The sequence below is a fragment of the Poeciliopsis prolifica genome, unplaced genomic scaffold (genome assembly GCF_027474105.1).
Source record: "Poeciliopsis prolifica strain line A6 unplaced genomic scaffold, Auburn_PproV2 SCAFFOLD009, whole genome shotgun sequence".
Taxonomy (NCBI): Eukaryota; Metazoa; Chordata; class Actinopteri; order Cyprinodontiformes; family Poeciliidae; genus Poeciliopsis; species Poeciliopsis prolifica.
In genome coordinates this window covers 11375294-11396096 of record NW_026562384.1, presented here as the reverse complement: position 1 = coordinate 11396096, position 20803 = coordinate 11375294, and the positions used below count along the sequence as shown (strand labels likewise).

At 38.4% G+C, this 20803-nt stretch overlaps 1 protein-coding gene across 1 annotated transcript in view; it reads left to right on the top strand.

Moving 5' to 3' along the window:
* LOC129363009 (protein diaphanous homolog 1-like) overlaps window positions 1-12726 on the top strand; it is a 40645-nt gene extending 27919 nt beyond the window's left edge. The window contains exons 13-18 of the mRNA XM_055034903.1: window positions 2702-2817; window positions 5142-5206; window positions 7236-7415; window positions 9688-10248; window positions 11183-11297; window positions 11435-12726. Coding sequence (XP_054890878.1) covers window positions 2702-2817; window positions 5142-5206; window positions 7236-7415; window positions 9688-10248; window positions 11183-11297; window positions 11435-11463 — 1066 coding nt within the window. The 3' untranslated portion in view covers window positions 11464-12726. The remainder of the gene's footprint in view (window positions 1-2701; window positions 2818-5141; window positions 5207-7235; window positions 7416-9687; window positions 10249-11182; window positions 11298-11434) is intronic.
* Window positions 12727-20803: the final 8077 nt, after the last annotated feature.

The window sequence follows — 20803 nt, the reverse complement described above, 5'->3', positions numbered from 1 at the left end:
AGAAACTGCAAGCGTCTGCTTTCACTGTGAGCAATTTACAAATAAAAAAATCCTAACACTACACTGAGCACCAATGAAACCTGGTAATATTGTTGTCCCCATGTAACAAATATATGGGCCTGATTATAATCAGCCCATAATAATCAGGAGACTAGTAAATATATCGGCAAAAGTAAACATAGCAAACAACCTCATTGTTTTATGCCATTAGATAATGAGAACAAAGTAAGAGTAACATTTTAGTTAATGGTAAGGGGTTGATGTTGAAACATGAAAGTAAAACTTAGAGAACATTATTGCCAATGCATTAAAATCTGATAAAAGGCAGTTTTTGCAACAAATAATAGGCCTGTTTATTGGTAATTTGATAAAATGTAGAACTTTTGGTAATTGTTTCATAGCCAATGAAATAAAAAAATAACAATTACAATCTCATTTTTGACCACAGTTTATAAGAACCAAAGTGCTTCTTATGGCCCCAGTACTGTAAGTTGCATACACCTGCTATGAAGAAACAATGGAATATTGTCAAAGGAAGATGATGGTACACAACAGTACAAACATGACTATTAAAGCAACCTGGGCTTCCTTATCTCTTCAGCATAGGATAAGTTGATTATCTCTATGCCTTACAGAAATTATGCTTTATGCTTGCATTAATGCACTGTACAATACTTTGACATATTATTCAGAGTCAACATTTCTAAATTGAAATAATTTTATTTTTACAGAAAAATTGAGTTTTGTTTTGATTTTAAGCAGTAAACTATCAAAATGAACTGTAAAAAAGCTCTTGAAGTAAACAATCAGGTTCAATTTCTCAAAGTAAATTATTATTATTAATAATTTTCACCAAATTGCTAATTTCATCATTAATTTAATAATTTAGAATGCACCTGGAACCTAGTTTGTGTCATTGCCTTTAAAATCAAATTATTCTCTGTTTGATTAGCATGTTGGCACATGAAGCTTAGAAAAATAACTCGTCATATAGGTAATGAACAGCATGCTTTTATGGACTAAGTGTGGCTGGGGTCAACAGAAATAATCCGATGATGATGTCAGCATAGCCAAGATGGAACTCATTTCAAAAATATTTATTAATCTTATTTTGATTCTCCTCACATCTTCCTTATTTCAGCACTTTTCCCTATTTGCTGTTTGTTTTCTAGAGGGCCTTATCAAGACAGTGAAATTAATAAATGCAAAGAAGTCCAGTTTCATTTTAATGGAATTGAGCACCATCCACGCTTATCAGAAGAAATATGCTAATGTCTTGCCTGGTGTCCTCCAAAGCCCCTTGGAGTGTGATTTAAAGGAAAGAAAGGGGAGAGAATGATTGAATGACAGAATAATATTGCAGAATAATATTAATATTTACTTAGCATTGTGTATTTGTGTGTCCCTTATTAATTTAAAAAAAAAATATTGGCAGCTACATTCTTGGCATAAAAAATTATATGCCTGCTTAAATGGATGTCTGCCCAGTGTCTCGACTGATGTAACAATGCAGACATAGGTTGGTCTATGTGGTCTATTTTTATCTCTTTTCCACACAAATTTCAAAAAACATCTCACCAGCTGATGTTTTTTTTTTCTTTTTTTTTGTGTGCAGCTACTTTTTTTTTTCCATCAAGCTGGCACACAATAGAGGTGGTCTGTAATGGACTCCAAAGAGATATTGAAAATAAGAGGAGGAGAAAGGGCTTCACAGGGCTCAAAGTACAGCTTAATACAGAGATGAAAGGAAAATGAAGGTGGAGACTGTGAGACAATAATACAGAGAAAATTGAGAGCAGTGGTAAATTGCTACATAGAGTACCTGCTGATTTGCTCCTTCAGTCATGGTTGGTTTCAGGCTCAAGTGGCACGGAGGGGAGAGTTTAGTGGATAATTGTACAATATATGCTTTATGTAGTTTTATGCACATAGTGCATATTTGTAGTCCTTAAAAGGTTTAGTAGATGTACTTATAGAATTCAATTTGTTCTGATTTAAGTAGTAAAAAAGATAAACCCCTGGCCCACTACAATTTCCTACTTGTCATTTGTAGTTGAAATCAATGTCCAGAATATTATTAAGAATATCAAATTTTTTGGATAAAGTTTTGTTTTTCTTGCAACACTAGATGTCTCTCTCGCTCCACGGATAAATCTCAACTTTGGGGAGGGGAGGTAAAAACACCTAAAATATGGTGAAGTAGTGAAATAAGCTTAAGACAAAAGCAAAGTGAGAGAGCAGAGTACAGAGATAGAATAAATAGTGTTGAGTTTTTGAATCTGGCAGCGTCTAATGGGGTCGAAGAATAAGGCACCTCTGAAATTGAGTGTCTGTGTGAAGCTGGTTTGATCAGACGTTTGACGCTGGACACAAACCAGCAAGCGCTCGCACGAGCAGTTGCACACAATCAATCTTTGTGACAAGAAACTCAAACTGCCCGGCTCGCACAGACATCCAATCTCAGTTTCAAAGACAGAGTAGCGGAGGATGTGTGCTCACACATTTTTTCTCCTGAGCAGGGTAACATCATTTGTCTTGCGCAAAGTCAGAGGCTCTGTTATTGACGAGTTGAAAATCGGTGCCATTTGCTTTATTTTGCACGTCAGGTTTGAAAAAAAAGAAAAAAAAAAAGAAAGTGATGCTCCAAGAGAGTTTTGAAAATGTTCCTAATGATAAATGCATTTCTTCTTGCTTCTAATAGGCCTCAGTACTACAAGCTGATAGATGAGTGTATTGCTCAGATTGTGCTACACAAGAATGGGTCAGACCCTGACTTCAAGTGCCGCAAGCTCCATGTTGACATCGAAGGTTTGATAGGTGAGTTATTGGATCAGAACATGCCAGCCTTCAAGGATTTTTCATCCTTTTAAATGCTACCTTCAAGCTTTTCCTCCTACTTCTGTACTTGAATGCACCTTCACTCTTTGAACACGAACACAGAATGCCAATAGATGAAAAGAAAAATTGGTACAAACTGTTGGCCATATTTGACTTGAGTCATAGCAGGTTTGCATATGAAGTTGAATACATCATTAGTAAAACCACAAGGTGGAGCCAGAGAGGAAGTACTGATATAGACAGAATGGTGCTACAGGTTTTAACGGCACAAATAAGTTGTATAAAACACATTTTTATGAAACAGAAGATTAAAAACTGCCTCTTTCATTCCGTACAACTCTAAAATCAGCTTGCTGCTGGATGGTAGCTTGAATACTCTACAGGGGAAAGCATAACTATAACAAGCCAGCAGTGCCCATCTTCATTTGTCTGCAGGGCACACCATCTCTTCCAGCTGCAGGCATGACACACACTTTTTTTTCTGGGAATCAAAGTATTAGGACTGATTTATGGTGTGTCAAAAACACTTTGTAGAACTCGGTACCTTGGATGTTTTTACCAGATCCAAATAGCTATTCTGAAAGATAAACTGAAAAACGTTTCCAGCAATGAAAGTGGTGCTTTATCATTAAAGTAGGGGCATTAAGTGTCTTCAGGGTGAAATATATCCTGTCCCACATGGTTTACTGATTGAAAAGCTTCACAAATAGCTGAGCAACTGGAAAAAAAAAAAAAAACCTTAAGGTTTTAACCTTTTTCTTATGACTGACAACCTGGTCAGTCACAATATGAAGTAGGAAGAAATGACTGTCAGTTTTTAGAAGACACAGAAATGGTTGGACACAGACCTTAATCCGCCATCAGAAAGGTGTCGGGGGAGGGGGATTAAAGTCGACTTTGTGATTGCCACTGATCCGTGAGATCCGTTTCATGTCACTCTCCATTGAATACAAATATAAGATGTGGATTTCTCCCCTGTAAAATAATCATTCCTGGGAGAAGCTGTGAAAACTTGTCTAAATACAGAATTTCATTTTTTCTTCATTTGAATGGCAGTTCCCATCTGCTGTCACTGCCAGCAGATGGGAAAAACAAAGCAAAATGCAGGTGCAGGCCATGTCTCATGAGTTCAATGCTCTTTATGGCAAGTCTCCGTTGCTCACTGCAGGAGACTCTAATTGCGCTGCTTCTAAATGTATCCTGACACACACGCAGACTGGCTGGCCTCTTTTAAGCCTGTCAGAGTTATTATTGGTGGAAAGCAGCCCAATTCTGCCCTGCATGCATTATTTAGTGTTTTTCTTTGAACTCTGAAATTCAGCACAGTTTTTTTCCCCCTCCACATTCTGTTTCCCTCTGTGCTCTCTATTCAAAGTTTGTCCCATTTAGCCTAGCCACCATAAGAGACTTGCCCCCTCCACTAAATCCATTTCACATCCAATAACCATATAAACTCGTACACAAATACACCCTGAAATTGCATGGAGGTTGGTATGTTATATATATATTTTTTAATCGGCAAAGGTCTTGATCTCCAGTTTTTTATTCAGTTTATCTTATTATAGAAAATCATTCTTTCCCATTTTTTTATCTATTGCAATAGTGCATTTCTTTTATCTCATCTCTATCTTTATGGTTCACTTTCTACTTAAGCATGCAGAGATTTTTGTAATTTTCTGTGAGCTTCACACAGCTTTCTGTTTGTACTTATCTGCATCGATTCCCCCCAGTGCGACCACCCCACACCCCGCTCCCTACCCCGGGCACCATAAGCTGCCTTTGATCTGGTGACATAGTGGCATTTATCTTCATATTAATTAGCTTCATCACCAGCTCTGAGCCACCTGTTGACCCTGCAATTATGCAGTAAAGGCATCCTGTTGGTCATTCCGTGTCCTTCTCACCCTGTCCTCTGCCAAGTAGCATATCTGATAATACATAACTCCCAGAGCAGAGATTTATTTTGCATGAAGGGAGAACAAAGGTGTGTGTGCTGAAGGCTTAAAAGGTAATGATATGTAAAAGCAGCATGCGACACAAAGCATCCTATTGTAATGAGATGCCTCTGCAATCGCCTCATGGATCTTGACTGCGAGTGTTGTGATAAGGGAAAAATAGGAAGACAGATGGCTTGTATCCTTCTGTGAATTTATGTGAGTGTACAAACCCCGTACCACACTGAAGGGTACAATGGCTTCGAGGCGCGATGTGTGCAAGTGTGTTGTCAAAACCCTTATCTTATCTGTGACCACTTTTCTGGTTTCTCTCCCCTCCCCTTTTGTTTCCTCTGTTTCTCTCCAAAGACAACATGGTGGACAAGACCAAAGTGGAAGTCAGTGAGGCCAAAGCAACAGATCTGGCGAAGAAGGTACACACGAGTCTACTTAATAGTGAAATAAGCCTTGCAGACACGACACAAACAATTCAAGAACAAACTGATCAACTGAAAATCATATGAGCTATAACCTAAAAGACAGTAAATATAAAAAAAATAAATACTGTGAAAGTGTTCTTTTGTCTGACTCAGACATGTTTGAATTATAATGACTCTTGGTTGGCTATAGTCAGTTTGACATGAGATGACAAATTACAAAAAGTGAGAAAGAGAGGTTGACTGAAAATGAGCATCCACTCTCCTGAAAGCCACCCGTCAGACAAGCGGACGCACGTGCTCACTCAGACACACAGGGGGGTAAATGCCTTGATTGTGGCTCGTTGCCAGCCTGATGTTTCTGTCCTAGTGACAGGATAATTGCAAAGAGGGAGCTAAAAACTAGTCTTCATTCATAATACACAGTTGTATGTGGGATCATATCAATCGACGAGACACATCCACACTAGCAGGCGCGCTGTGACGTCTAATTGTCATGGACCACACATCATATTGGTGGTTGAGCATGATGGGGTAATTGCGAGCAGTCCCTTTTGGCAGGAATTAGGGATAAGGCTGTCAGGCTGCTGACAGCCAGAGTAACGGATCCGCTTTCTGCAAATTAAACAGCTGTGTTTGTGCCTGTGTCTTCATGTATTTGTCTTTTTTTAAATATCATCCTGTTTGACAGGTGTCTGAGGGAAAGTGATTTGAAAATTGTGTTAACGTGAGAAAATTAAAAATGCTGTAAGAAGTTTCACTTACGAGGGAGGAGGCATTGAAAAAACACTGAGAAGGGCGCTCATTTAAAAACATTGAAGCCTCCTCACTTTATAAATGACTGCAATTTTCAGAGTAAATTATACAATAAAACGGAAAAGCTCTAAACTGCAAGACTCACAGGCTCAACAAAAATTGTTCCAACAGGTCTGAAATATGTAAGAACAGCTGTCTCTTCAACAAGAATCCTTAAACCTTCTGCATGAGCGCACACTTGGCTCTTATTTGTAAAAAAAATAAGACAACACTAAAAAATAACACTTCTCAGTCATCTTTTAAATGAATTGTTTATAAAGTTATGTTAAGTTTGAACTCTTGTTGTTTTTGATTTTTGTAAAAGTACTTAAACTGCTTAAATTGCTTTTCACATAACAAGTCGCAATGACAAACTTCAGTTTATTTTGTTGGGATTTTTTGTGGTAGACCCACACCAAATAAAACAGAGAGGTAAAATGGAATAAAAATGATGCTTGTTTTTTTTTAAAATTATGAATAAAAATTTGAATCCTTTATTTTAAGCCCCCCCTCTTAGTCAGTTTGTAGACCGCTTTGTGCTGCAATTAGTGCTGTATATGTTTGGGGGGAAATGACTCCACCAGGTTTAGGCCGAGATTTTTGCCCCTTCTTCTTTGCAAAATACCTCGGGTCTTGCCACCAATTCTGTTTTGTTCTGAACTTTAAGGTGGACATTTCAGTGCCATTGGTTTAGCTAAACCATTCATTTTCCTACTGGGATGTAAATTTCATAAAAAAAAAAACAAAAAAAAAAGCTTAAACTCTTCAGTTTCCTCAATTTACACCACTTTTCTGATTTACAACACAAACACTCTAGAAAATAAATAGAGTTTTGTTGTTGTTACCCAACAATGGTAAAAAGAGGTAGGAGTACCTTTGGAAAACACTTTTGTAGTGTAGTTTATAGTGAAATGCTTTTTTCTATCGGGGTCCAATGTTTTTAGCAACTTGCATAATTAAAAATATTAATTAATTAATTAGCCTTTTTAAATCGTGTTTTCAAGTAGCAAACACATTATAATTAACAGTCAAGATTTCTCTGCTGCTCAGGGACCTCTGTGACCTTTTCTTAGTGTCCTTGTGAAATTTAGGAGAAACAAGGGCTTGCTGCTTTCCAGCTAACACTTCATCACAATAAATACAAACAAAACACTGTTTAAGCTTTTATCTCCTCTTTTTAAGTACACTAATTATTTGGTGTCTCTCCAATCATGACTTAAATATATATCAGCTGGATGCAGAGCTGACAGCGCGCCACGAACTGCAGGTGGAGAAGAATAAACTGGAGAGTGATTATGACCAAAAGGTGCAGGGCCTGCACCAAGAAAAGGAACAGCTGGCCTGTGCCAAACTGGAGCGAGAAAAGGAGAACCAGGTTCTGCAAGAACAACTGGGCTCTTTGAAAAACCAGGTATACACAAACCGATAATCATGGTTGTATTTTCAATTGTCACTTTAATCACTGTTTTCAATTTTGTGGTGTGGATCATTAAGCTTCCAATGCATTTATGTTTGCAGTTCATACATTAAGCTGTACTTCTGTATTTTGTTCGTCGTTCTAGTTATATAGTTAGATCAGCTACAACATGCTCTGGAAACATGCACAGAAAACTCCATGAAGCAAAATATTTCAAGGTGCAGAAAAAATGCAATCTTTCAATTCCCTACTTTGAAACGTTGGCTAAAATTAGTGAATGCCCACATTAAGACTGAAGCCCCTCATGCTTCTCGATTTTAGGAAATGCCACTGATGAACGGAAGAAGAATAAAAGGATATTGAGTGCGCCAAATTCTGCAGGGATTAGGGAACTTTATAAATAATAAAAAAGCGGGACTTTCGGATTGCCTAAAAAGAGAAGGAAAAAAACAGGATGGTGTCGGGACAAACATATTTTCTAAGGCCAAGATACACATGCAGTTTGTGTGTATTTGTGTATTCACTCATAGGGAGGCAAAGATGAGGATTGTTTAGCTGTCAGTGTCCTGCTGCCACACCAGCTGGACTCTGCCTCATAGTGACAAACAAACTCACAAACACATCAAGTGACCCAGAACCGTCTGCCTCTGAGCACGTGTGCTCATTAACTTCATGAAGATGTTTTTGTGTGTGTGTGTGTATGTCTGTCTGTCATTTGGACAACCACCCAACTTCCAACATGAGCTTCATCCACAGAGCCTGATGCCAGCAGAGTCAACTTCTCATCAAACAAAGGCTCTAAACAAACACACACAGTTGTCCAAAGCGTCACCAGAACCATGAGCCAGGCATCAAACAAGCTTCTCATACCAAGATGGCTCACGTTCTGTGTTTGAGGCGCTGCCGATGGAAGATTTCTTCACATGTAGAGATCTCTTGGTGTCCCCTCGTATGATGCTGTGCCCAGTTCTTCATCTGCTGCTACACTAAGAAAGCCTGCCTCCGAGGCTCCCTGCGTCTGTTACTGTCTTCTTTTCAAAGTCCGAGGAAACATCACAGACAATTTGTTCCACTGGTGCATGCAGACAGGGATTCACACACATGCGTGCATTCACAGTGTTTCCACTACAAATGCAGAAAAACACATAGAGGAAATTAGCTTTTTGGTGCGTTCTAACTCTAAATTGTGTGTGGTGTATCAATATTCAAAAGCTAGTCTGCTTTTATTAGCTGACTGACTTTAATGACTTGGACAGTCTTCACAAAATTTGGCACCAACTGAGGCAAATACTGTAATCAGTACTTCAGTATGAAACTGAAAAATTCATTACACTCTCACTTCTCATTTAGAACTTTATCCTAGTCTTTCAGAACTTTTTTTCTTTGAATTTCTCTGTGGACTTAATTCCCTTCTGCTATCATTTTCTGTGTACTTTAATTTGCCCTGCATTCTCTTCTCATTTCTTCCAAAACTAAATCTTTTTTAGACCACAATCACTAGCTCACTTCTTCAGTTATTTTCTTTCAGTAGGCTTCTGTTTTTCTTGGAAACACAATTTGGCAGGGGTGAAATTGAAAATGATGATTCAAGGGATTTCAGCGTGAGCGTCGACCTCTTCCAGTTCTACAAAAAAGACTCAAATTATATCTAGAAATGTGAGCTCATCTATGGATGCATTTTTAAAAAATATTCATTTAAACCCCATCTTCATGTGGCACTTTGCCTTTGAACACATTTTATAACAGGAGTGCAAACATTTTTTTTTATAGATATCTTTTGTTGCATGTGTTGAAGACCGCAGACTTAAAAACTGAACTCTGGACATGTTCGTTTTTTTTTTTTTTTTTTTTTTTTTTCTGAAGTAAAGAAAAGAGATCAACATGAATTGATACACCTTTTGGGTTGCACTATGGCATATCTTGACTTGGTGTTTTTGGCTCCTCTTTTCAAAAGTCTTCCAGATCTGTCAGATTGTGAGGACATCAGATTTTAAATTAGATTCAGGCTTGATCTCTGATTGGGACCTTCCAAAACATCGGTCTTTTTCTGTTATGTTAAATAATATTATTAAAAAAAATGAACAAAATGGATCTTGAACATGCTACACCAAAGCTGAAACCAGCAGAAGTTGCACTGCTTACCCAAATAAGAGTCTAAAGCCAATATGTTTGGTTTACTTAAGGCTTGGACCTTCTTTTGATGTGTTCAGACTGGATCTAAACTTGAGTGTGGCTAAATGTTCTTTTCATAATTATTTACCTTCAGATCGAAAAACTGTCAAAGGATCTGGAAGAAGCCAAAACAAAGGTGGTTACGGTTACTGTTCCTGTGCCAACACCCGGTGTGCCACCGCCTCCACCTCTTCCAGGACAGTCTGGTCTTGCACCTGTACCAAGCCACGCAAGTTTACCTGGTCCAGTTCCTCCCCCTCCACCCCCACCGCCTTTACCTGGGATGCCACCACCTCCACCTCCTCCGCCTCTTCCCGGGATGCCACCACCTCCACCTCCTCCGCCTCTTCCCGGGATGCCACCACCTCCACCTCCTCCGCCTCTTCCCGGGATGCCACTACCTCCACCTCCTCCGCCTCTTCCCGGCATGCCAGGACCACCACCTCCTCCGCCTCTTCCAGGCATGGGAGGACCACCACCTCCTCCGCCCTTACCAGGTGGTCCTGGTATTCCTCCTCCACCACCAGGACCAGGTATGCCTCCACCTCCGCCAGTAAACTGGGGTCCTCCTGCACCACCTTCACTACCCTTCGGGCTCCAGCCTAAAAAGGAATACAAGCCAGAGGTCCAGTTGAAGAGGGCTAACTGGAGAAAGGTTAGTGCTGACAAAAATTAACAATTAAATTTAGAATATTCAGCAACCTGTAGGTTGATTAACATATTTGTAATTCACAGAGACTTGTAGAAACATCATTGTATAGCATAACATTTCTTCTTATGGGTGCCTCTGTTCGAGTAAAATGTGAGCTGGAGCTTTTCCAGTGAAATATTCACTAAAAGTAGCTTCCATGCATACGTGTATCTCATGACTATGTGCTTCATGTTCTTCAACACCCTCTCCTCTATGATGGTTAAAACATCAAAACGTCTTTCTTTTTCTTTAGCCTAAAGCTACTGTTTAATGGCTAAAGCAGACTTCATCAGCATTTACTCTCTCTCTTTCTCACTTCTCCTTTGTTGGGATGGTACAAGGGTTTGACAAGGATGTCAAAGAAATTGCATTTTAATAAGCCTCCTTCTTTTAACTGCACCACTGAAAGATAATTAAATTGCGGCTAGAAAAGATGGTATTCTTTTGTAATTTAAATTGACTTTTTTTTTCTGGCTTGGGTGTCATCCTTTTTTCTCCTCCTGTACATGCTCTCTTGCTTTCTTTCTTGCTCCTTCGACTCATTGCCATATCACATTTCTTTTGCCTCACTCATTGTCTTTTCTGTCCTACACCCATCCCTGAGGCTTTGTCCATAATGAAAGGCCTGATATCTCTAAATTTACTACCCCTGCTTTCTCTTTCGTTATGGGCTTTTTATTCTCTTGATAAGAATTTTCAGAAAGTGGAGGAGAAAAAAAAGCATGGTTAATTTTGTCTTATGTGAAAACATGTAGATAAAACTAAGAGGAAAGAGAAATTAGAAGTAAAAAGAATTTGGTTGTTTGAAACTTAAGCTGAAGTTGTTGTATACCATAGTATGTACAATAATTACATGAGCATGAATACAGGTGTCTTCTTCTCTCTTTGTGCTTTTTAGATTGGAGCTGACGACCTGAGTGAAAACAGTTTCTGGACCAAGGCCAATGAGGAAAAATTTCAGAGCAGTGAACTGTTTGCCAAACTCACATTAACTTTCTCATCACAAACAACGCGTAAGTTTTTATCTAGTGTGTAATATCTCATTGCTTTTTACATTGCCTTTCTGAATATTAAGAAATGCTCTTTTTTTTTGGTCTTTTTTTTATGTAATTTCCACAATCCTTGATGCCTTTTCTTCTTCTTTCATCAGCCAAGGGTGGTAAGTGTATTGCACACTGATTTTCACACATTTTCTCTTGCGCTTCTCTCTTTCTCTTATAACCGATGACACAGCAGGACTCCACACTAACTTTCTCAACTGGTTGCACTAGTGTGTCTAACCTTTTCAATTAGGTGCAGGCAGATGTTCACATCTCCTTTATTAGTACCATGGTATGTCTCTGAAACTCAGACTTTGGTCATTTCCAGTGCAGATTGACATCAATGTAAATAGGAGTGAAGATTTTGTGTCATGATACATCATCCTTCATGTATTCAATATTGAGAAAATATAATTGACTTTCATTCACATTTTAGTATTTCTTTCGTCCCCAAATCACAAAAATTGATCACTTTTTAACACTTTTTAAAGTATAGCTACGAATGTTAACCAAATTTACTAAAATTACTGTAGCTAGTTGAAAATGTTTTTGTGTGTGTCTGTCATTTGGACAACTACCTTTCTTTGAATACATGGCAGTTGAAGGACAAATGTTGGCAGTCTTTTCATTCAGATAAAAAGTGATATTTATTACTGTGAAATGTTACCATTAATAAAAGCAAAGCAGAGTATTATCTCCAATCTGAGAAATTCTGGGATGTCTAGTTTCTACTCTGGTAGAAACTATGTTTTTTCAGAAACATGAAATCATTGGCAATATACCTGGACTATGGCGCTCTGATGTATAGAAAAAAATATCTGTTTTTCTGTGTGTGTTTTCTTGACATTATCAATAAAAGTTATCAAAACTACAAACCTCAACAGAGAAAGAGAAGATATAGCCAGCAGCATAATCAACCAAGAAAGGAGTGCAAATGACAGCTGCAGACTTTCTCACATGGACGTAATCATCCATAGTTGTTCATCTGACGATATTAGCATCACTGCCTGTTGTCATGGAAACCATTATGGTAAATGGACTGAACTTATATAGCGCGTTTCCAATCATTTTGACCACTCAAAGCGCTTTACACTGGAGTCACATGCTCTAGCCACAGAACCACAGTAACCCCACTTTTAGCCAGAGTCATGTTAGCACTTCAGTCATGCTTAGTGTAACAATGCTTGTGCATTTGTCTTCAAGCAGTAACTGCACCAACTAAAGCAGTTTCAGAGAACCTGAAATCTGAGCCAGATGATCGTAATAAAATGGCAGCATCTTAGATTATCATAATCTTAAATGATTGTAATAGTATTAATATTTTTGATACAATCGTCCGGCCCGCTTCCTAGCAAAAACAAACAAACAAAAAAAACCTACACTGGTTGAATTATATTCTACTTTCACCTTAGTATGCATGCAAGCCATTTTGTTTCTTGCTTTTTTTATTGTTTTGCAACGTGAGGGAAATGCTTTATCATTAAATCATTTCAAAATAAAAAACACTATTACAGCTTTTTAAAAAATAAATATACTGAAAATACATTTGAGCTATTTTATTAAAATGTAATTTTACATATTGCCTCTCCCTAAAACATGCCAAATATCATGTGTGCCACCTTGTTTGTTTCACAAGTCTTGCAGTTTTTTGCCAATTAGTATTAACACTAGAATAAATCTAACATGCTAGTAAGAGTTAGAGATAAACTGTAAATCTTAATACAGCCTTTGGTTTTTGAAAATTTGTGTTTTAAAATGTAATTTTGACATAAAAACATACATTCAGTTTGTAGCTATGTTGATTTGGAGCAAGAAGGCACCAGTCGTGTTTTGGTAAGGTGTTAGCATGAGCTCAAAAGAAAATAATTTGCACTTCACAGATTTTACTTACCTTTACAGAGTTGTTATTTGGAAAGGGCAAATCAAAACGATGTTAACCTCGACTTGATTACATGCCTTTACCCACTGAAGGCCATTTTCTCATTGCGCTCATGGATTGAGCTGGGGCATTCACTACTTGGGCATATTTGGTGCACACCAATGCAGGTAGACACAGACAATGGGACGACAGGAAGGGATACGAAGAAGGTCAGTGATGTCCTTTGACGACTCACCAGCTGTCCTGGCACAAAACGCTGACACACGCACACACCTGTCCACTCCTCTCACCTTGTCCTGGTGTCACTGAGCCTTCTGCTCCAACTCCTCCATATTCAAATTATATTCTGGACATCAGGAGCTCCCAGACAGTGCGTATGCAGTTTTATCTCACCTTCAGTCTCGATACTCATCACACACACACACAGTCGGGTCTTATACATAAACAGTAGTCTGCATGCACAAGACAGCTTATGCTAGCTTTTGATGTCAGTTAAATGTCAGAGCTGGCAGCTGTCCCATCTGCATCCATCTGTATATCAAATCCTTACGTCCACCTGCCACTCCACAATATGACCTCCTCTACACTCCATTTGGCCCATGCTCCCATGAATCCTTTTTTATTGGCTGAGACAACCGCCTGTTCCGCATGATGTCTAATAACCTTTTCCAAGCGCTGTATATAAAGACACCATGGCCTTTTCATAGCCTCACACCTGTCTGCTGGTGGGGATGAGAATGGGGTGGGAAACTGTAGTAGGGGGTGCACAGGTAGGCATTGCTGATTTTCCTTGCATATTTTTAGCATGCTGAAACTTAGTAGGTTTGATTAAAACATCCTAATGTGCAAAAACTTTTGTTTTTGCAATGGTGATTGTCGCTAAGCCTCTACAAAGTCTTTTTTGTGAATATGTCTGTATTAGTTGCTGCTATATAACGAATCTGAAGCACAGATGCCACGAAGCTCCCTCTCTGCTCAAACTGTGTTCCTTTGCCCATCATTCTGTTAAAAACAGCTGAAGGCCTGTTATATCCCCCCTGAGCTCCCTCTCACTTCCAGAAGCTCTTTTACTCTTTCCATTGTGCTTGTGTTTTTTTGCTCCTTTTGTGCTGCTCATTCCCCAGTCTCCTTGAAAAGCAAACTGAGATCACACAAAGTCTTTGCTGACCCACTCTGACCCTTCCTCCTCCTCTTCATCAGTTGCCCGGCAGCTGGACGAGCAAGCGCACACAGCCACACAAAAAATAGACATGCAGCATGGGTAACATGCTCAGGGCACGGTCAGAAGTGTCGACCTCTGCTGCTTAGTTGAAGACCAGACAACTGATGGAGGGAGACACTCATCCTCTGGCTGCACAGAGCTTCTGTGGTCTCAGTTAAACAATTTCACATATAACAATTGGATTTGCCAGAATTTTTCTAAAACTATCAGCAATTTATAGCTGTAGTAATTGTGTCCATGGTAAGGATCCTCCTACACTTGAGCTTTTTTCAACACCAGCCTGCATCACCATAATGACGAGCTGTTCACCTTCTGCTTCTTCATTTAGTGAATCTCAAACAGTCTGCTCCATTTTAATTGATCCAGTCTGCCTTCCTTTGCTGTTTCTGAAAATCCCTCACCCCAGGTCTTCCTCGTTTTTTTTTTTCTTTTAATTTCATCTGACCTTATCATTGTCAAGTTTTTTCATTAATTCGGTTCTGTTCTGCACCCTTAGCAATTATTGGAGTTGTTCAGCTGCATATAAAGTGCTGTAAGTTGTTGCTGTATTTACCAGGGGTTAGAATGATCTTCTTCACTAAATGGTAATTTATTATTTATATACATCTAGAAGATTCATTTATAAACTTTTTATCATCACACCCATCTCTACCTTTTTTAAATATTAAAACTTCCTGCTTTTTTAATTATGTTTTTTGGCGATGCCTAATAGACCTCCAAGATTGAGCAACCATCCAAATTTCCAGAATTGATTGCACTTCTGTATGAGCGACACCCAATAACTTTAAATAAAAATGTACATATAAAGGCTGCACTTGTCTTTAAGCTGCAGGCACAACATACAATTTTTTTTCTCTTTACTTTTCAGGAAATATGTACCATAAATTATTTTTCCAAAACTAAAAATCCAGTACCCTACCAGGAAAAGTCATTGGTCACATCTTCCTTTACTTCCTCATCCGCTTTCATTTTTGCTGTTGATGTCACTTGTTTCACTCTCGAGCTTTGCTGTCCTCATCACACAGGAGTCCGTCTTTTAGAAACACCTTTGTGAAATGAGATATATCAGCTGCATCGCAGTGTTTAAAATGTGTGAAAAGGTAGTCTGGAAATTATGGCATATGAGCTTGGATTGAACAAAGAGTTGATCTGCCTTGAGCTTTAAGATTGTATTTTTGTACCTGCTGTTTATCAATACCCTATACTGCCACTTAATGCAAAAATATGTAAGGACTAAAGAAACGAGAGTTTTCTGCAAGTAATTTTACTTCCAAATTGAGCAACCAAAGAGGAAAAATGACAGCAATAAAAATAGACAGAAGATAAAAAGTGACACATATTTTTTTTTGTACCAACGTCTCTAACTTTACCTCTATGTAGTCAAAGAAACACACTTGTGCCTGTTGAAGGTAGAATGTGGAAGGGCTCTGCATAAAATGGATCAGTGGAGTTGTTGAATATGTCTGTATATGTGTGTATATGCATATTTATATATATTTGTGAAAATGTTCCTAAGACTGCATATTGAGGTTTATATGTAATGTTTGGAAATCTGATTAATAAGAAAGCTTAGTTGCTTGTTTTTTCACAGACTGGATTTGTTTTACCATTCTTTTGTGTAGCCATTTATTAAATAAAATCAGTTTTTTTAATTCTTGCGGGATATTAATAAACTATCATCAATCATTCTTTTATATTGTCAGACATGTGCTGTTTCTCATTAGTCTAATTGTAACTGTAAACAGCCTTGTTGTTTTGGATTTGCTCCGAGTCTATAAAGCGATTAGTGCAGCAGAAAAGATTTTAGGCAGCAAGCTTATCCCTGTAGTTCCCCTTAAGCTACTTTTTAAAAATTCCTCACTTTGAAGTGGTTTGTTTATTTATTACCTTTCAGTGTTTGTTTGCTTCTCTCTTTCATAAGAAGGAATAACACTGGCTGATCAGGATTTAAAGGTCTGTTTTCAAAAGTACAAGAGATCAGTGGCGCCATTAGAATTCATACACTGTTTTCCAGCATTTACATATTCATCCCAAACTGCTGTCCTTTTTTTAAACTTTTTTGAGACTTTGTGTTTGGTGGCAGGTGCCTTTTGAATATATTGTATTTGAAGTCTGCACCTCGAATAGCCCAATTAGCAAAAGAATGAGAGAAAGAGCAAGTGACGGAGGAGGTGGTTGGTGAAATAAAAGCAGACTGAGCAGAGGGAAAAGGGTATGCTAGTGGGAGCAGTGATGATTAATTTGATTCAGGAGAGAAAAGAGCCAGAAGCATATATAGTTATTAATCCTTATAATGGGAGGATCATCTTCACATCCCAATTCTCCAGCCTTGAGAGCAATTCCCCTTTTCTTTGTGTTGCTATTATAGCATGTTGTCCTTATTTATTTTTCTGCTGCCAACATCATACAACACATTTACACTTGTCACCACAGTTTTCTGTGTTGCATTCCCCTCCTGTGAATAACAAAAAAATTTATTGAGAATTCATCCAGGTTTGCCATTGCGATTGTGAGAGTGGGTTGGTGAGCTCTGCCACATTTAGAGACCAATTATAATAAGCCTTTTGATCTCCCTGTGTTCTGACGAAATCAATTTTCCCTCTCTGTAGGTGTGATTGTGTTCTCTCTACGCGTGTTTGGGTCTGTATGAACACATAGACCTATTTAGTGCGTCTTTTTCCCCCCGTACCTCCTCTATTTCCTCCACACTTTAATGAGGTACCAGTCAGCATGAAAGTACCTGCTGTGTATGTGTGTATTTGCACAAGTTTGCAAGCCAATCAGTTGTTAGGATCAAAGATGGAATATATTAAAAATAAAAGACCTAGACATGGAGAACTACAGTATCGTGTTGATTAGGTCATTTGGTTCTCTTGAAGAGTACACTTGTTTTTGAAAAATTTCCATTTTAATCAAATAGCTGAGGCACTCCCCTGGTTTTCTATCACTGTTGTTTACTGCAGTCTGATTGCTGGACTGTTAGAAAATATCAGCGCTGGGACTGTGAAATGGTGTCTCTTTATCCTCTTGTCAGCACAGCTGTCAGTTTATTTTGATGGTTTTTAACTAATTGGCATTTACAAATGTCAAATAACTGTTTGGCAAATGTGGTTGAAAAGTAGTCATTTCTAACACAGAAAACCAGAGTGGGCATGTATAAACTGGACCTCTGTTATTATTTTTAACAATCCCTGATAACCCACTCGCACCTACACACCATAAACCCTCTTTTTAATTTCAGGTTGAAAACCCTTTAAAATCTTAATATTTTTCTGAAATCTCAACTTCTGTGTAGATGTTTGATTCAAATAGAAAACATAGAAAATGGTAAAATAGTCAAAATACAAGTTCATGCCAAAAAATGTTAATAAGCTTTAAGGTCTTGAGTATATTTACTTATTGCTCCTACAAGAAAAAGCCCACATTCAGAAATATTAGTTTTTTACAAAATGACACTGACCTGTGTCGGACTTCTTGTGGCAATTCCTTTTACAACCCCTTTTGCCAGTAGGACATTATATATAGAGGAATCTCTCTGTATAATCGCTCTCTAGTTTGTCCTTACCCCCCAGGCCCTCTTTTGTGTTTTCTTGTCTTTAACGCTCCCCACAGGGTTCAGTTCTGGGTAATGAGATTGTCTTGAAAGAATGTCAGTTTCATTGGGAGAACCCATTTTTTATTTTGCTCTGTGTTCTGAATTATTTCACAGTAGCAAGACCCAGTGAAGATTTAAATTTTCTGGCAGAGGTCACCAAATTATTATTTTTCCTGTCCTGGTGTTTAATAGCGTTTATGATGACATGAATTCTAACAATCCCAGGGCTTTTGGAAGAGAAATAAGCCTACAGGATCACTGATTTTTCCACCATACTTAATAAGGCGTGAGATGCTTTTCCACATATTTTGGTTTACTGAGAAGCATTCACCTTGGTTAGTATGATTTAACAAAGGTGCTTATTCAAAACTTTAAAACACACCCTGAATTGAATTTAGTCTACCTCTTTAGAGTAGACTAAATTGTGAATATTACTCCAGGGAAATTAGTCTATGAGGATCATATCATTTATCTCTATATTGTAATTAAAATTTCCCAATGACTCTGATCAACTTTTTTTCTTTTCTTTTTTTTTTTTTAGGAAATTATACAGGAGATACATTTGCTTTAAATTGACTCGTAGCTTTGCCAAGCAGAATGGTACGGTTTTTCCTTATGCGATTTATTTTTATTTCAAATTCCTCAACCAAATAAATGCCCCAAACATTGGGTTGTTTTGAAAATTTCAGAGTGAGATTATCCTACTTCAATAAAAATGATGTTGCTTTTGAAATGTCTTATCCAGGACTGCCAATAAGTATGAAAACAGCTTTGAGATGTCAAGTTTATTCAGGTACATAAGGTTACCATGACGGGAAATGTAGTCCAGCAGATATCTGGGAGACTAGGTGATAAAGAGACTACATTCTTCATCGATTTTTGAAATGTGGCTCAGGGCTTTCTGAAGAAATATCTGAGAACTCCAGAAGGAGAGATTAGTGAACATTTAATATCGGTTGGTCCCAAGCATGAATGTAAAATAGCTGTTTCATCTCACAGGAGGCTCCGTATATTAGAAAAATGAATTTACTGTGGCAGTTTATTTCTTTTACTACCAAATATTTCTGTTAGTTTTGCTAGTGTCTTGTTACAGTACAGGACCACAGATGGTTTTATTGTTTTTTCTTTTTTTAAAGAAAAACAGAAATCAGAAACTCTGAAAGTTCTCAAGGGGATGTTATTGGGTTCATTATTTGTCAGGAATTAATGGGTTTGAATGTCTAAAACTAAAATTCACCACACTGTTTAAATGTGAGATTAGTCTTGTTTATATTAAGTTGAGATAATTGTGATTCACATTCTAGCACCTTGCGTTTGCTTCAAATGAAAGATTTTGCGAATTTTTTTCTGGTACCTGTTTCTAGACAACCCGGATTCTCTAGCGGCATCACATAGAGTATGCCTGAGCATGAGGGAATCTGCCACCATCTTCTGTCAGAGAATCATGGCCTGGAACTTGGTGGTAGAGGCTTTCATTATTACCGCTCCAGTAAACTGCAAACTGTCCAGTGCATGCTCAAGAACCGTTTGGAAAGCTCAGGATTGCTTTTCCTTCCTGTGCTGCAGCTCAAAAACCTGTCCATGAAAATCCTGTGCCTAGCATTCTAAACAGCCCTTATATCCCATATGAAGACTAAATGTAGACTGGCCGTGTTTTTATGACATGCAAATGAGATTTGGTATTTTCAGGACTGGCCGTGTGTTTGTGTATATATTTCAGTGTTTATGTTCTGCCACCGCTTAAGTTTGAATCCTAGTTATACCTCTTGAACCCCTAGCAGTGGCGGGGCATTAACTTGGCTTTGCTTGCTCCTTAAGCCTCAGCATGTATCCTCAGTACGGCAGTAGCTTGCGTTCCCTCATTCACCATCTCTTCATGCTTACAGAACAGCCGCAAAGCACTGTTTATTCATCAGGTCTTATCAGGTTCAAACACATCTGAGCGTGTTCACATTGGTTCTCGCTGCCAGCCACAGTAGCGCTCATATGCTCAGAGAGCAGCGTGAATTTGCACATACACATGTAAGCGTCTTCATAAACATGCACACAGTCCCACACCTTCTCTTCCTTCCATTCCTCCCTTGTTGCATCTCTTTCCACTGTTTTACATGCAAATGAGCTAAGTGTGTTCATGCTGGCGCATTACCGCTGTGTGTCCCTAATCTCCTTGCAACCTATTCTCTTTCCTAAAGATTATCCTGTTTTTAGACGGAATAAGTCCTCTTCACAACCAGCCAGCCGGTCAGTTAGCCAGGCAGCTAGCCTGCCAAGGACCCAATCTCTCATTCCACTTCCAGTACCATGTAAATGTTCCTTTTGATGTGACAGCTGAAGATAGAATGATGGAATTTGTGTGATTTAATGTGGATGTGCTTTTAGTAGGTTTAGAATCTCTGAGTGCATGTTTAAGGTACTGGTTGATAAGTCCAAAAGCCTGTTAGAAATGCTAATGTATTATCAATGCTTGCAATTCTGTCTGGTTTCACCCACAGCTAGACCAAACAGAAGGAACGAGGAATGAAAGCAAATATCTATGCACACCTACAATCTATCCACCCACTCCTCTCTTGGTCACAGTCACATACTCTTTACTCTACATGTGTGCTTCTTTCATAGATGTCTGCTTTAGTCTTTGTGCACACATCTGTAGATGTATTGAAAGTGTCAAAGTGAGAATAGAAGTGCTTCACTTTTGATACTGATGAGCTGAGGAGCAGCAGAAGTCATTATGATGCTGTGACTATGATTAGAAAGCACGGTTATCTGGAGGAAAAGGAAAAGCA